Source organism: Passer domesticus, chromosome 15 (assembly GCF_036417665.1).
Source record: "Passer domesticus isolate bPasDom1 chromosome 15, bPasDom1.hap1, whole genome shotgun sequence".
Classification (NCBI taxonomy): Eukaryota; Metazoa; Chordata; class Aves; order Passeriformes; family Passeridae; genus Passer; species Passer domesticus.
In genome coordinates this window covers 6,480,360-6,497,722 of record NC_087488.1, presented here as the reverse complement: position 1 = coordinate 6,497,722, position 17,363 = coordinate 6,480,360, and the positions used below count along the sequence as shown (strand labels likewise).

Below are 17,363 nucleotides of genomic sequence, written 5' to 3'. Positions count from 1 at the left end.
AGTACTACTCAGTGACACAATAGTGCAGTGTTACCCACAGAGGTGATGTGGGTTTGTTTAAAATGCTCCTGAAAAGCTGGTGAGGTTGTGCAAAGTGCCAGAAGGATTATTCAGGATGGGGAGAGATTAATCATATGTAACGTGGAAGCTGTTTAAAATGATGTCTGCATTATAATTCATACATGAACAATATTTTGCTTTGTTTTGAGCTGTGAACTGCCTTGAAATGCCCCGAGTCCCCACACTGCAAGCACAGGCTTCCCCCAGCACTGGCAGGGCTTGGTGCCCTCATCCCATCCGTGCTGCTGGTGACTGCACCGCCTGCTCATTAACTGCTGGACAGCCCATTAATTTTTCAATGAACTTTTCTTCCTTGCCTTCCAGGTTCATGATGAATGTGACGTGGGAAGGCAGAGATTTGTCCTTCACAGCAGATGGCTACCAGGCCCACCCCAGGCTGGTGGTGATAGTGCTGAACAACGAGCGGCAGTGGGAGAAGGTGAGCGCTGCTCCGGGGGGATTCTGTCACATCTCAGGGCTCCTGCTCCAGCAGCTGTGTCACAGCTCTCTGAAGAGACCACTTTACACCATCCTGAGCGTATCTGATGAGTTTTAGCAGATCAGTGAAGAAAAGCCATGTGGAGTTCAGGTTTCTATGAAATGCACTTTGCGTTTCCAGTTCTTAAAATTGAGTAATGTAAAATGGATAACTGAAAAATGTCCAAAAGCTTGGTCCTCAGCTACTTGAATTTGGAGGCATTTTTATATCTTGACAATTCCATTCCTTTTATTTGCTTGATTTTGTGGGTTTTTGACAGATTTTATAGTAAAAGCACACTTAAAAAAAAAAAAGAACAACTGTGAAGCTCCTGTTGGAGAATAATCCTATCAATGTTTGCCTAAAAAATTCAGAATCTTGGCTAGTCCAGGTAGACAAGTGATCTCCCTATAGAGTTCTATATGGACTAGAAGGAAAAATGTTGTAGCATTGATGTTAATCATATATGCAAGTAGTAAATGAAAAAGTGTATCACAAGTATAATTTCTTTTAAACTCCAGTCTCAGCCTGTGATTGTTTTGGCTCTGAGTTTTGCAGGCCGTGTCCCTATATTTAAAAACTTGTTTTAAGAAACTGTTTTTAATATAAGACTGTAGGAAAACATACATCTAAATCATCCACCAGTTTTATTTTAAATTCGTGAAACGTGATTCTGCATTATCTAAATTGCTGCTGAAATTTATGAATTCTTTTTGGTACAGTTTTAAAAACCCATTAAATCAACTTAAAACTCCAGTTTATAAGACTACAAGACTCTACATGATGATGAATAATAATGACAAAATCAGAATTACTGAAGGACATCTCAATAAATATGCTAGTCATGCAGAAACACAGAGAGTAGTCCTAGATTATGCTGTGTATTTCTTTATGTTCATTTGATGCAAATTTAATTCTCTGGATAAATTTAATCCTCTCCAAATGTGTCAATCTGAATCTTTGGAGGAATCATTTGCTCACTAACTGTTATGAAAATTTCTTACCCTATTTTAAAATTCTCCAACAGTCTGCATATCATATATAATGTTCTGGAAAAATATTATACTGCTTGGGGAATATTATTAGCATGAGGTGCCAAAGGAAGAAAATGCTCAAAGAGGCAGCCAACAATGCTTATGTTAAAATAATTTCATACATTTTGTACCTTGAAACTTTTCTAAAGAGACCATTCAAAGGACAAGGAGAGATGGGTTTGATTTTTTTTTTGAAAAATAATCTAACAGCAGCAAAGAAATACTGGATATATGGACCAACATTATTTCAAATTAATAACTCGAGCCTGTTTTAACCTTCCAGTGAGTCCCCTGTGAGAGGATGAGGTTTGGGACAGGTTGTGCTGTGCCTGCCGTGGTTGTGGGGCAGCAGTGCTGGGCTCCCTGCAGGCTGATCCTTGCCTTGTCCTTGCACAGCTTTCCAGCTGGTAAATCCCTTCCTGCTCTTTGTCAGGGTTGAGGGGCTCCTGGGAGGAAAAACAGAAGTGCATGTTTGTGGTGGTGTGGGACCTTGTTTTGGAGCCCTGCTGGTGGCCAGCGAGGCGAGGAGAGAGGGCAGGGCAGCTCTGGTGGCTGCTGCTGCCAAGGGCTGTGGAGGGGGGTCAGCTTTAATTAGGAATTTTGTCAGAGGGGAGATGTGAAAGGTGGCCAAGAACGCTCTGTCACCACCAGCCTTATTCTCCTGACCACAGGCTGATCCTGCCTCTGTGGATGAGGACAAATACACTGACAATCAGTTATCCTGGCATGCTGGACGTAGCTCTGGGCTGTCTGGGCACCCCCACATCTTCCCAGCAGAGTGTCCCGTGCACTCCAGCTGCAGTGACTGAGAGATTGAGAAGCCCTTCTCTTCCACATGGTTTATTTGAAAAGCTCTCTAGTGTTGTCTCAATGTTCTCTCCAAGTTGCAGGTTTACCCCATATCTCTTAGGAAATTTCTTTCCTCTTTTCCTTTCTCCTTGAGCTGTTTTGCTCAATTTCAAAACTGTCAAAGTTACCCATCTGAGATTTCACATTTGCTGCTCTGATTTCCACACAGGCATGTGCTTCTCCTTTCTCTTACAGTGTATCAGGGAGTATCACAGAATGGTTTTATTGAAGTCTTATTAAATATCCTTAATCCTGTTTGGAAAAATCAAGTCTTAGTATCTAATTAAATAATTTACTCATGTGAAAAAATGACAATGCAACAGCCTGTAAATTCTCATAATATAACTAATATACATACTGCAAGTATGTAATTTATTATTTAGGTAGAAAGGGTAATTGTGGTTTATGTGAAGAATTTTTTACCTGGCATTCTCCTGAAAATTCAAGATTTATTATTAAAAACAAATTTTATTTGTTTTTAAACTGCTTTTATACAAATACAATTTGTCTTTGGTTTCAGAATTGATATACTTTACTTAAAGCTTGAGGTTATAGAGAAGCTGTTCAACCATAGCTGGAGAACATTTATCTCTCTCCTCAGAAAATAAGTTATATTTTCTTTACTCAGTATTGAAACTTTGAGGTGGTAACTTCACATGTAAGTGGGATTGACTGAGGGGTTTGTCCCATCCCAGAAGCTGAAGAAAGCTGTTTGAACGATAATAGTTTGAAGACTGAAAATCACTTTTTGGGCATGTTCCACAGGCATCCAGCAAGATATTTTGACAGATCCTAAAGCAGCTCTCAAACTTCTCACATCAACATTCATATTCTTGCTGCTGATCTTGACAGGCAAAGGGGATGCTGTTCTCAGGCAAGAAATTTTTAAGAAGACAAGCTTAATGTGCTTATTAAAGTGAAACTTGATAAATTTACTAGAGTTAGCAGTGTTGCCCAAATATCACCACAGCACTGCAGGATCACTGTGCTGGTGCTCAACAACCCCCTGAGTTCAGCAGCCCCAGCTGCAGCTCCCCTCTTCATGTTACCTCAGAAAAGTGGAACCTGCATGTCTCACCTGGCCCATCAACTTCACTGAGCTGCCAACTTCACAGCCTGCTAGCCTGGCTTTTTTCTTTTTGTTTTAGCATGTTTTTAATGTGGAAATAAACCAAATCAATCCAATATTAAAATCATATACTAGAATATGATTAGCAGTGGCAAAAGCAGGCAGTTTAATTAGCAGCATGTACCACATATCTTAAGTGAGGTGGGGAAGACTGTATTTAAAGATGAGTGTGTTCTGTGTAAAGATGAGTTCCAGAGTAAAAACAATTTCTACTGACATTCCAGGTAGGTACAGATAAAGTTACCATGGTGGTCTGTATCCTGGGTGAATTTGTGTACTACATGGCACGATTGCTAATGAAACATCACTGCAAGAACTGTTACTTTACATCCAGTTTTATTCTAAACAGAGCCTGTCGTCTTTAACTTTCCACTAATGCAGGATTTAATGCAGAACTCGATTTTTCTCTGATTAAGTAGCATATGCCAGGTTTACAAGCTCTGTGTGGGGTTGTACACATTTGTATCTAAGTAGGAAGGAGTGGGCAGAGGGTGCGTGGTTCCTGCCTGGAATAAATGAACCAAGGTCTTCACAGCGAGCTCCATCTGGCTACCAACATCCACCACCACGTAGCCCAGAACAGACAGCTCCTGCAGCTGACTGTGGAGCTGACTTCACTGGGCAGGAGAGGAGAAACCCAGCCCAATCTCAGGCAGATTTCTGACAGAGCTTTTTGTCAGAGTACTGTGGGGATAAAAAAATCAGTGAGGTGCTCCATGGTAATTTCTTCTGAAATCTTAATTGATTTGAGCAAGGGTCTCAACAGCTGAGGAATCCTCGTGTCTCATGATAGATGATCTCTAACACTTGTGAGAAATGCAGATATGGTAACTAGAACAGATGAAATTGCCTGAGCTAATAATCTGTTTGCTGGGGTATCTTTTGTCAGTAGCTCTGTGCTGTAATGTGATATATTCTTTTTGCCCAGAGCAGAAGCAGCAGTGTGCTCTTTAACATCTGTTGGGTTGTCATTCCCTGTATTCCATCCTTGTTGTTTTGTGTATTTAGTCTTCCTGTAAATATGCCTATCCTGACACTTACTGTCAGCTGAAAATTGCATGTTGTTTCTGTATCAGTGAGCTTTTGCCTAGCCTAAAGGCCTTTCCTTTGACCTTTACTCTGCTGAATTGTTTGAATTGCACCAACTGTTATGCAGCATTTCTTAAATCATGTATTCCCAAGGAGGATCTCACCTCTTTGCTGCTGTAAAGGAATCATAACTCCCATGGACAGCAAAGGTGGTGTGCTTTGCCCTGTTCTTTACACCTATATATTAGAGAACAGGAAGACTTTGAGGGCAGCTCTCCCTCTCTGAAGATAAGGGTATGCCTGGGCATTTCTGGAGAGCTGTAAGGTCTTCACTGAGAGCAGAGGTGACAAAAAATCTTCCTCCACTGGGAGGTGAAAGAATGAGCTGTCAATTTGTTTAGCTCTCTTCCTTTCTAATGACATAATCAACTCTTAAAATGGCTTCTCTGGTACGAGCCTGAACTCTGGTGCTGCACGGAGTTATCTGGGACATTGCCCAGAACCAAAACTGTACCAGCCACTGAGGATTTGGTGAGTGCTAATTAATAATTCTGTATTGAAAAATGAGGCTGCAGGACGTGGTAGCTTTTCTTTCTCTTCTTGTTTGTTTATAATCTCTCTGGGTTCTGTGTTTTCCTTGGAGCCCTGCTGGTCACAGGACTGGTGCCTTCCTGATGGAGCAGCCACGAGGGAAGAGCGGGACATTTGCATTCCCCATATGAGATTTTGCAGCAAATTTTGAAAACTTCAAAGCCTTTAAATGGATGTCTTCAAACCATTCAGGACTCTAAAACACTTCTTATTAATAAGACATGGAACTGTTCACATCATATTTTGTAATTTAAATTTAGAGTGCCATTGTGAAATATGGACCTTCAGAAACATAAAAGTGACACAAAGGTTTGCAGCAGGTGGTGTACAGCAGATGCTGTGTCTGGAGGAAGGGTTTTGCTCTTGTGCTTTGTTCTGCAGCTGTTATTGCTAACCTGACAAAGTCTATTTTAGCTTTTTAGTTATTGATTTGAAGCTTGCCTTGGTAGCTCTTCCTCTTAAGTGGAAAAGTGTAATGAAAAAATAGTAGTAAATAGTTTTTCAATAAAGAAAGATTTTGTATTTGCTCAGCACTATTTTCTTAACTGGGACAGCTCAAAAAGTATGTTTTGTGATATATGTGTGTTAAATGTAAAAGGAGCATCCCTGAAAATATTTTTTGAAAGGTTTAGCTGGGTAGTCCTGGGAGTGCATTTAGTATCATTGTTGTCATGTAACATTTTTTCTTACAAAGGGATGATGGGTGTGTGCAGTGTACAGCTCCCATCTGCTGGGAGCAGGGTGAGGACTGAGGTATTAGTTTGTTTTTGGTGAGACATGCTGGTGTGACAGACTCTCTTTCTGTGCCAGCACTGGCACATAGGCAAGCTCTGCTCAGGATCTGGCCTTGTTCTTTTTCCCTGGTTCAATGGCCTCTGTGAGGGTGTGTGAGCAGGGTTGTGTCAATCATCCTTACATTGTTCAGAGACTTCTTTGGGTGCAGCAGGAGGGGGACTCTGAGGTACAGCAATGCAGGTCTGTGTCTGCCTTTGGCTGCCACACAGAAACACACCAAATTCTTCATCATCACACTAAATTCTTCATCATCACACCAAATTCTTCATTATCACTCTCATTGGCTGCAGTCTTCCAAAGATAACGAGGCTTGGATGAGGTGGTCAAAGCACATGTACCAGAGTCAGATGTGGGGAGCTTTAGGCAACAGTGGATGAGATGAGATGAGCACCCTGTGGCTGCTAACTCAGTCTGACTTCAAACAAGCTCTTCCATGCTCGCAGCTGTTTTCCCCTTCCCCTCCTGCATCCTGTAGAGATTAAACCAAAGGGGATATTCCAGACTGCGTGTGAAGTCAGAGAAAATAGGACAGAATGTGCAAGTTCAAAAGAAATACAATGGTTGTATGTACCATTGCATGTCTTTACTTGAAGATGAGTTTTGCACCTACCATAGTGAATCAACAGTTGGATGTGTTGTTAAAACCGTATTTTTAATGTAATTTCTATTATTTTGGCTATAAATGAGGGTTTCAATGGTTTGGAACACAATTTGTCCCAGAAATGTTTCTATTTCTTTTTTCAAGTGAAGGTCACCTTCTGTATTTCTCTGGGATCAAACTCATATTTATTATCAATATAACTGGGAATGAAAGAAATTTTTCATAAGTCTCTGGGTATTTTGTGTCATGTATATAATACAGTAAATGTATATGCATGAACTTTTTGACAGTTCTGTTAACAGAGCATGTCTGCATATTTAGTGTTACCCACAGCTTGAATTTTCTTTCCAAAATGATTTGGTTTACAAATACATATTACTGTGTTTGTTACCTCAACGCAGCAGTTTCATAGTTGCATCTCTCAAAAGAAATTAGCATTTTCCCAGATCCAGGTATTTAAATGTGTCTGGTTATAACCACCTCAGAACAGTAAAATGGCATTGCTCCCATTGAAGTAGAAAGAATATCAGAAAGGATGATATCAAATATCATCAACTTTGTCGTTCTTCTGTTAATAACACCAGAGCAACCATTGTCTTCTTGATAGGACCAGGTGACCTCACTGGGGTGGTTCCAGGGGCTCCCTGTGGCAGGGACACAGATGCCAGGGGTGGCTGGCAGAGGGATGTGCCTCAGGATCAGGATCTGCCTCCTCCCAGCATCCTGCCCCCAGTAGTTTGGGATCTGCTGCACTCCTGACCACACAAATGCCATCACATTTCCTTCCTGATGCGTGGAACAGGCAGACAGTCGGGCACATTTTCCACTTCTGAAATCCCTCATGTCCCTTGGCACATTTGCTGTTTGTCTGAGGTCCTGGGCTGGCTGGAATGCTCCCTGTTCCAGATGGCCACTTCCATGCTGTACTCAGGGCTGTGACGACACCGTGTGAGCTCACGCAAGCCAGCACACCCTGCTGCCACTGTGCACCACACCTCGACAGTTAAACTGGCTTATTTACAGAAAAAATAGGTTGTTCCCCTGGGGCTCAACTAGCTTTTGGCCTAAAGGCTTTGTCCACTGTGTTTTGGTTAAATTTTGTGCTAGAAATATATATACACAGTAATCATCAGTAATCACAATATATATACACAGATACAATTCCCATTGATTTAAGTGAGAATTCCTACTTCCCTTGAGATATTTTGAATTTCCTAATTCAAGTGAGTAGAGATTTGACATTTCTGCCTCCTACATGAAAGTTCAGTAAAACATCTTGACTTACAAACAGGATGGAAATAAAACTGCAAAGGTCATGTGCTTATAGGTTTCCTGAAATAGGAATGGATATAAATCGTGTTCTGTGGGAATTTTTGTGATTAACTTTCAAGTTTTTAGAAGACAGAACGTAGGTAACAATTTTAATTTTTTTAAGGGCTCGAGTCTCTTATTGTACTGTTAATTCCCATCAGTTTCCTTGCAAAAGAAATATTTGAACATTCTTATGATTATGTTGTCATTTGTTTAGCTAAAGCAACTCAAGAATTATTAAAATGCATTAGGTTATAAATTATGTGGATTGCTAGCTCATTTATATTATCTGTCATCAGTTAAAACATGTAATTAGATTTCTGGATAGAAAGTAGTTAAACAATCTGAGGAGGAAAACACTAGACTTGAAAATATTCCTTCTGGTGATCTGGAAATGGAAAGAAATGTGGGTTAATTTAGAAGGGATATTTTATGATAGTAAATAAGCTGGCAAATTTCATGTGCAGTGGGGTTTGCTTTCTTAAACCAACAGTTCTTACCCAACAGTTGGCAGGATAAAATAGTTACTTCTAATGGAAAATATTTATTTCTAATGGAAATTCTTATTAAAAATGTGGTTTGGTCTGGCTCCAGTGGAAGCCTGGGTAAAGGCTTTTACATTGGCTTTTCAATGTGTAAGAACAGAAGAGTCTTCTCTTTGGGAAGATAACGAAATAACATTGTGATATTTTGGTTATCAGACAGATGTGTAGGTGTGAGTGTGCATTAGGGTTTTTGTTTGGGGTTTGTTTGTTTGGTTGATTTTTTTTTAAATAATTCTTTATTACTTAAAATGGGTCCTGGTTTCAAATAGAGTATCTGGTTGTTGTTCTGGCTCAAACAGAAATGCTGAATGTCAAATTTCAGTGCACGTAATACCAGGTGATTGATCATGTTAACAGATGACATCCAGTCTGTATAAAACAGTTACCTATTAAAATAATGTTACCTTATTTGTCTTTATCACTGTGCATTTTCTCATTTCATGCAATTACTAATAAATTTTAAAGTAATTTTAACAACAAAACCCCAAAGCAACTGTCCTGGCCATGTAATTACCTGTACCCATGTCCCACCCATTTAATATTGGTTCCCCTTTGTCCAACACCACCAAGCAGCTCTCAGCAGCCTGTGGATCTTGGCCTTTCAGGTGGGGAAGTGGGAGAACAACTCCCTGAGCCTCAAGTACTCGGTGTGGCCGAGGTACAGCTCCTTCGCCGACAGCGACCCCGACGACAACCACCTGAGCATTGTCACCCTGGAGGAGGCTCCCTTTGTCATCGTGGAGGATGTGGATCCTCTCATGGAAAGCTGCCAGAAAAACACTGTGCCGTGCCGGAAATTTGTCAAACTTAAGTGAGTAAATACACAGCGCTCCCTTTTCTTTTTCTGACTGCAAAATATAGTCCTTTATTTTCTCACTGAATATGTCCCTTCCCTTCCCTTCCCTTCCCTTCCCTTCCCTTCCCTTCCCTTCCCTTCCCTTCCCTTCCCTTCCCTTCCCTTCCCTTCCCTTCCCTTCCCTTCCCTTCCCTTCCCTTCCCTTCCCTTCCCTTCCCTTCCCTTCCCTTCCCTTCCCTTCCCTTCCCTTCCCTTCCCTTCCCTTCCCTTCCCTTCCCTTCCCTTCCCTTCCCTTCCCTTCCCTTCCCTTCCCTTCCCTTCCCTTCCCTTCCCTTCCCTTCCCCTCCCCTCCCCTCCCCTCCCCTCCCCTCCCCTCTCCCACATGCTCTTTTCACATCCTCCTTTTAAATAGTTGAGAGTTTCTGGTTATACACATATAAGTCACATTGAGTTGTTAACAACACAGGAAGTTCATAGTAAATTCAAAGTCAATGAGAATCAGCCCTTTTCAGTCACATGGAAAAAGATTGCGCTCCAAAATGGGACTGTTTTAATGAGTCCTCTTTGAATTGTTTCCAGTTATGTTGAGATACGCCTGCTTTCATTAGTCTGTAACAATTTGAAAATGTCTCTTAATGAAAATGTAAGTTTATGCTGAAATTTGGTATAGAATAAACTGCTGCAGCATAAAATACCACTGTGACTTCCTATCAAGAGAAAAGTCCCCTTCTGTCAGTGCTCCATAACTTCAGAGCAGTCATTAGAAATCAGTAGAAGAGTTTCCACTGTACATTTGTCAGTCGTGTTTCACCTGCTATGCTTTGATCCGTGTATTTATGAACTGAATATAACAGGATTTTTACTGAGCAGGTGCGAGGGAACATGATGCATGTTTCTGAAGATTTCCAGAGGCTGCATGGTTGTGCACATGCTTCCTGAAGTCCAGGGAAATTTATTTTTTTAGTTAAGTTCTAAACTAGTTTTATTTTAATTTTGAATTTTTCCAAAGGCTGCAAGATACTGCCTTGCCTTCTGAAGATGCATATACTAAAAGGTTCTAGAAGTCCCAAAATGAACATTTCAGAAAAAAAAAGGTGAAGAGAAAACTTGCATCCTTGCACTTAAAGATGGCCTAAAGTTCACCTTCTCCTAGTGCAGGGGAAGGTACACTTTGAGAAGATGCATCCATTTCCAGCACGGTGAACTGCTGTGCCTTTTTATAGCTTACATGTTCTTTAATTACGAAATGACATGTAGTCTGATGTCTTGAGAGTAAAAGTAGTAAAAGTTTAATCTAATCCTAAGAGAGAGATTAGTAAGAGCAGGCATGTCTTGATGGAGCAGTGCAGTGTGTGAGGCTGGATCCTGGAGTAGAAGGATGTCATGTGAGGTAATGTTGTCTCTGTGTCTCACCAAGCAACTCTGTCATGATTAGCAAGAGCTGCAAACACCATATAGCTATAAAAGCATCCTGTGGGTTATTTGTGCCTTGATTCAGAAAAACATGGTCATTCACAAGAGTGGCAAAATGTTGTTTCACAGTGTGCTGTATCTTGCTGTTGTGCTGCCTCTGTTTTTCCCAGCAGGAATATTTATGTGTGTCTTGTCTGTTGACAGCAACAAAACTAATGAGGGAACTAACGTAAAGAAGTGCTGCAAAGGATTCTGCATCGATATCTTGAAGAAGTTGTCTAAAACTGTCAAGTTCACATATGACCTGTACTTGGTGACGAATGGGAAGCACGGCAAAAAAGTCAATAACGTGTGGAATGGAATGATTGGTGAAGTAAGTTCTCTTTTAGGTAAAAGAGCTCCTAAGAGCTCAGTGATGTCTGGTTGAGCTCTTCTGGAGGAAGGGGGAGTTCTGTGCTGACTCTGGTGCGTGTTGTCCCTGTGCTCAGGTGGTGTACCACCGGGCAGTGATGGCTGTGGGCTCTCTCACCATCAACGAGGAGCGCTCGGAGGTCGTCGACTTTTCGGTGCCGTTCGTGGAGACTGGGATCAGTGTCATGGTGTCACGGAGCAACGGCACGGTTTCACCATCTGCTTTCCTAGGTATGGTCTCCAGCCTGTCCAGATAACCTCATGGCATTTCTGTAGGGTTTGGTAGATTTAATGGTGTGTTAAGATATGTAGTACATTAGCACAGCTCTGTTGAGTTTTGAATTTTACATTAAGAAGTTTTTTCTGTGTTGATGTGCTGATTAATATGATCATTAACAGATGGACACAGTGCTGTTGGTTTTGGATGCTGAAAGTGAAAACCAAAGACTGTGATTTCAGTATAAAAAAGAATCCCCTAAAATCTTCAGTTAGGAAAATTACATCCTCAACCCTGTTTCCTTACAAACTAATTTATGCTGTTTAGACCATCATAATTTGCTTAATATCTTTTTAATATTCACAAAATAATTGAAAAACCCATTGTGGAGTTGAAGAGCAACTTCCTTGTCTTTAATTTAAAGCCAGTTTGGTAACACTAAAACCATTATGTGGAAAAATAAAAAAATCAGTATATTCCAGATATCTTAGGGCACAGTTTAGAATGTTCAAGTCCATTGGGTCAGCAGTGATGCCAGTCCTAAATTGCTAAGTGGAAATTCTTCACTCCCCCTGAAGTTGCTCACAGACATTGAAGAATAGATTAGTGGTGTAGTATCAGATATAAGCAGGCAAAAAATTGATTTTCTTACACAAGAATCATCATTTAACCACGGAGCTTATTTCTCATATTACACAGATGATGTAAGTAAATATGACACAATGAGTAATCAAATAATTTCCCAAACGTGGTGATACCTAAGTAGATTTTGTTGATATTTGATATGAATGAAAGACTTTAAGTGAAATTGCAAGAAACTGTACTTGTAATGAAAATACTCAAGAAAGTATCTTTTTATTTATTTGAATCATTGAGTTGTAAAGTTCATTTTTTAAATTGCAGTTGCAGCATGTTTGAAATGACCACTGGAAATAAGAATTGGGGTGTTTTCTAAAGTGCAAGTGCAGTTGATTTTTTACTTCTCTCTTAAAAACCTGTTTACAGCCACCATCAAAAGAGAAGCTGCTTTTGCATTTTTCACAAGCAACAGCGTTATTAGATTTCTAAAATGCACTTAATGTTATTGGTTTAGTTGGTTGTGTATATAATTCAAAAGAAACAAAAAAAAAAGAACCCCTTCTCATAAAGCTCTCTAAAATAGCTCCACTTTTGAAGAAATTTGATTTTACTGCACCAATAAATCAAGTCTGTGCTCTCAGAAGTGTGCTCTGTTTTTTTCAGGCATAGATGAAGCTGCCAGTTTGCTGGAATTGACTGTGTATTTTGATGAGGTGTGCGTAGTAGTAAAATGTTTTGCCTTGCAAAATACTATCAGGCAGATAACTGAATTTATTCACAGGCTGATTTTGGTTCAATTAAGTGGATGTCTGAGAATAGAGTCACCTTACGTAAGACTTTTGAAAGATTTAAAAAAAAATCAGACAAATATAGTACTATTTTTAAAGAATAGCACTTGATTACACTTTCTGAAATATCTGGGTTTGTGAATTATTTCTATGAATGTGGACAAGTACAGGATTTTGTGTGACTAGATTTTTCCAGTCAGTTGTTGTGTCCAATAGATCTGAGTAACTGATGGGCTGTGACAGCCTCGTCCTCATTATCTGCTGTGTTCTGATTCTGATTGTCTCCTTCAAATGAAAATTTTTTTCCATGTTAAAACATTTTCACATTGCACTAGAGATAATAGATGCTAGATCTACAAATACTTTTTAAATAATTCTGTGGAGTTTTGGTTCAACTTCATTTAATCAACCAAATAAATAAAGGGAAACCTTAAATCTCCATTTCTATATTTTTCAGAGGGAGAGTTCATAGGTGAGGTCAGTTTTCTTTTCTGGAGCATTGACAGAATAGAAAATCTCTGCCCCACTTTATTTAATGTGTTGCTTAAGTATTGGTTTTGGTGGTGGGAGGTAGGACTCAAAGACATCTTTTCCTTGCTCGATATTCTCTGTTTTCAGTCATTTGAAATACACACTAACAAGTCATATATTAGTTTTTTTCTGCCATATTATAGCTTTACTGAAAATTCCTTTAAAACCTGCTGCTCGCCTGAGGGAAGTTCCCTTCCTGTCCTTTGAGAATCAAAGCACAGTGCTGAATGTGTAATTGGATCTCTGATATGACAGGGAGATTGACTTTGTTATTCACTTGATTTTGTACTTGCTCAATCTTACTGCTTGCTATCCCAAATAGCTTTTTGTTTTCCTATTGCTTCTATTAATTCACCACCTCATTACCAGACTCCTTAAATTATTAAAGAGAATTCTGCTTAAACTCTTGTTTATAGCTCACTTTTGTACATTGGCTTGTTTTGCCCTTTGCCTTCTTTAGATTTTGACAAATTACCATTGCTGTTTCTACACTGTTGCTTTTGATAAGGGTTTTATCAGCCTTGCTTTCTTCTGTGAGGATGCTGTCAAAATTTTATAGTACTTCTACATGAATTCCAATTTAATCCAGTTACTAACTGAATTCAGAAAATATTTTTTAGACTGTATGCTACATAATGTCCCTTCCCTGGCTGCATCTACATAGATATTTCTCTGCCTTATACAAATTCTGTTATTTTCCTAACTTACCATTCTCTCCCAAACAAATAATTAACAGTGCTTGAACAAAGCTCATACCCTGTCTTAAAAAGAAAATAATTAATTGCAAAAATACTGCTCCTTTGCAAGAGGAAAACAGTTTGGTTTAAAATACCCCTGCTTTGCCTTAGTTACCATCCAAAAGCACCAGTGGCCCTATTTGTGATTTGATCTTGTCTAAGTCACAGGTTTCTGAAGAAATCATAGCAAAGACAAAAAGATCTCATGGGTTTTCTATGCTTGGGCACAAATTATTACATTTCATTCTATTTTGGGTGAATCATCTGAATTTGGGCAAGGCTCAGATTGAGCTGTTGGGCTTAGAACACCTCAGCTCTCAGTCATTGTCCTTTCCTGCAATGAGGGAAGAAGCTTCAGTGATTCTAATCTTAAATTCAAAGAATGAAAAAACTACCAGAGAGGAACTTTTTTGGCTTTCAAAAACAGGCAAAACATTTTAACACACTACTTTTCTGTAATTTCAATTTTTTTCTTGATTATGTCCTAATTAAAAATATTATACTAAGATTTGTTTTCTCACACTTCAGAGCACGTTCACATTTGCTTTATTTGCACAAGTTATGATGTGAAGTGACCCAAATAAGTTGTCCTGATAAAGAGATATTAATTTGCCATGTTGATCTTTCTTAGAGATATCCTTGTACCAAAGCAGCTACCACAGGGACTCCTGAAATGACAGAATCTGTGGTTGGGAAAGATGATATTTGATATTGATATTGAGTCCTTTCAAAAAGTTGGTGCTTAGTCTGGTATTTGAAACTGCTTTTAGTTTTATGCTCCAACCTACTTCTTTTACTTAATCATGGTTCTTCTGTCTTTCAAACTGACATCCACTTTTCCATAAGCCCTTTTGATTTCAGTAATTTGCTCCCAGATGACAATGAGACATTCAAAAGGATGTGGTTGCGATTGATAAAAATATCATCTTCATTGCAGTTAGATGAATGTAAGCACAGAGAGAAAAGAATCCTTAAACAAAAGTGTTTAGTTTGAATGCAAGTATTTATCTTTCCTCCTGTAACACTTTGTTGGATAGAAAATGAGAGAGAATTCCCTGAATTACCAAATGTATTAAACATACACTTAATTGCTTTTGCTTTGCAGAAACAGTCATAGAAGTTGGACCATTCTGTTGATAAATTTCTATAACACAGGATGAATAGACACAGCAGCCTGATTGTGGACTGAAAACAGCGAGTCAAACCAATTATATGCCACTCAGTGTCAAAGAAAAGTGTGCAGCCTTTTGTTTTTAATTACAACTTACATTTCAGCTTTTGACTTTATGGATTTTGTCTATGTATACTAACAGCAGTTCATTATATATTGCTTAGTTATTTGCTAGCATTTTTGGTGTTAAAAGCTAATGTAGAGGAAGCTGCTGGGCTTGCCTGGTGAGGATATTAGAATTCTTGTGCTGTGACTGGTTTAATGAACTGTGTTTCTGTTTCTCCTGTTTTTCTGCAGAGCCTTTTAGTGCTTCTGTCTGGGTGATGATGTTTGTGATGCTTCTCATCGTGTCTGCCATGGCTGTCTTTATATTTGAGTACTTTAGTCCTGTGGGATACAACAGGAACTTAGCACAAGGGAGAGGTAAGATTTGCATTTTACTCAACTCCATGCATCCATGGGTCTCCATCTTTTCAAATAGACATAACATAGGAATAAAACAATGAAATTAGCTATTAAACTGTTCATGTTCTTCATTTAAAGTATGATTTCTTGAAGGCTTACATGCTCATGTTTATAATTCCAATTCAATGGAATAAAGACAGGGAGCAGGGTAAGTGGTATCAGAGTTTTATTCAGTGTTTGGTTTGTACACAGTATCAGTTGTAAAGTGTCAGCAGTGAAATATATTCTACTCCTGGCTATTACAAATTCATGACCAGCTCAGAGGAAGTTAGCTAAAATCCTGTGGTCTGCTGGGCAGTTTGAAAAATAGCAGTTACATTGTCCATAGTTTTGTATAGTCCCTGTAAAATTCAGAAGAGCTCTTAGCCTTGAAATGAGGCCCCTTGGCAGAAGGGCATCTCTTATTTCTGTGTAGCACCCTTGGTTATAGAAACTTCATTTTCAAAACAGACAAGCTCTGTATTAACTCTTTCTCAGTGAAAGCTGCACTCTGACTCTAGAGTGAGGATTCCATCTCTCATAATGTCCTCATCCTCCCATTTCTTAAGTGACATTTGAGAGTGCAGCCTTTGTTAAAATTTCTAAATCATTCTTGCTTTGTTTTGTAACAAGAGATCTTCTGGCTTGTTGAACACAGTTCTGGGCACTATTAAAAGCAAATGATTTCTTCTAGACAATGGCTGGCTTGTTCCCTGAAAAAGTGGATTATTGTAATGTTCAGATGATGTTATCATTTTAATAAGATGGTAAATGTCTGAAATAAACACTGTGTTAAAGAGGGGAAATCAAAGGTGCATATAGACATGGGCACCTAGGGGCTTGGCTGTTCTATTCTGTGCCTGAATTGATTATTTAGTGCACTTATAGCTACAAAGACATGTTATGGCATTAGACCATTCCAACCTAATTCTGAAGGCTTGCCACTAATCAAGCTGCCATTAATTTTAAACCTGGAATATTTAAAAAAAAAATAAAATAAATCATCTCTCATTTCCCTAGGCATTTTTTGCAGGATGAATCTCAGTGATAATACAATCTCCAGTGGCATAAACAGAACTTTAGATTGCTCCCTTGGCATATAATTTTTGTAACACTGTTGCTCAGAAAAATGCACATTATTCCTGTATCAGCTCAGTCCTTACTATGTCTACAAGGTAGTTGCATAAACCAAAAGTCAGCTCCATTGTGTTTATTTTACTGCACTCTATTTTCCTAATGCTGCTGCAGAATAGGAGCATAATCTAGGATGTAGAGCTTGACTGCATTGTGAAATATTTGCACTGCACTAGAGAGCATTTCTGCTGAAATGAGAGCATGCACTGAGTATACCCACTTAGGGTTTTATTACTTTAAGAATCATTGAATAATTATTAAAATAAATTATAGTTTAAATGAATAGCTAAATCTCTATTTGTAATGTGCATCCCCTGGATAAAGGGACAGGGCAGGGAAGGAGATTTCTGCATCAGATTTCTGTATCAGAGCTTATTGGCTAAATTGCAATTGAACTGAAAAAAGGATAATTATAAGTAGGCCAAATGAGTCACAGTCAGGGGAGGCCTGTTTCTCTGCACTGAGGGTGCAGGGAGTCTGGATGATGAGCAATGTGTGATTGCATTGTGCTTACCTAGAGCTGGGTGAGAATAACTGCCCTTGTTTCCCTCAGGGCTCTACAAATGGGGCTTTGGACTGGATAATGACATTGTTAATTCACTTCTGCTCCTCTGCTGGCCTTTGGGGTGAATTCAAATGTAGAAATAACAAAATTTACAGAATGCCTTAGCTGGGACAGAATTTTACCTGTAATGTCAACACATTTGGAGCCACAGAACA

General features: G+C 39.2%; 1 protein-coding gene across 7 annotated transcripts in view; it reads left to right on the top strand.

Moving 5' to 3' along the window:
• Nucleotides 1-17,363, top strand: part of GRIN2A (glutamate ionotropic receptor NMDA type subunit 2A) — a 161,311-nt gene that overhangs the window by 99,049 nt on the left and 44,899 nt on the right. For all 7 annotated transcript variants that reach the window (XM_064390750.1, XM_064390749.1, XM_064390748.1 and 4 more), the window contains 5 exons: nucleotides 385-499; nucleotides 9,028-9,233; nucleotides 10,836-11,004; nucleotides 11,120-11,273; nucleotides 15,363-15,488. In XM_064390750.1, the coding sequence (XP_064246820.1) occupies nucleotides 385-499; nucleotides 9,028-9,233; nucleotides 10,836-11,004; nucleotides 11,120-11,273; nucleotides 15,363-15,488 (770 nt within the window). The remainder of the gene's footprint in view (nucleotides 1-384; nucleotides 500-9,027; nucleotides 9,234-10,835; nucleotides 11,005-11,119; nucleotides 11,274-15,362; nucleotides 15,489-17,363) is intronic.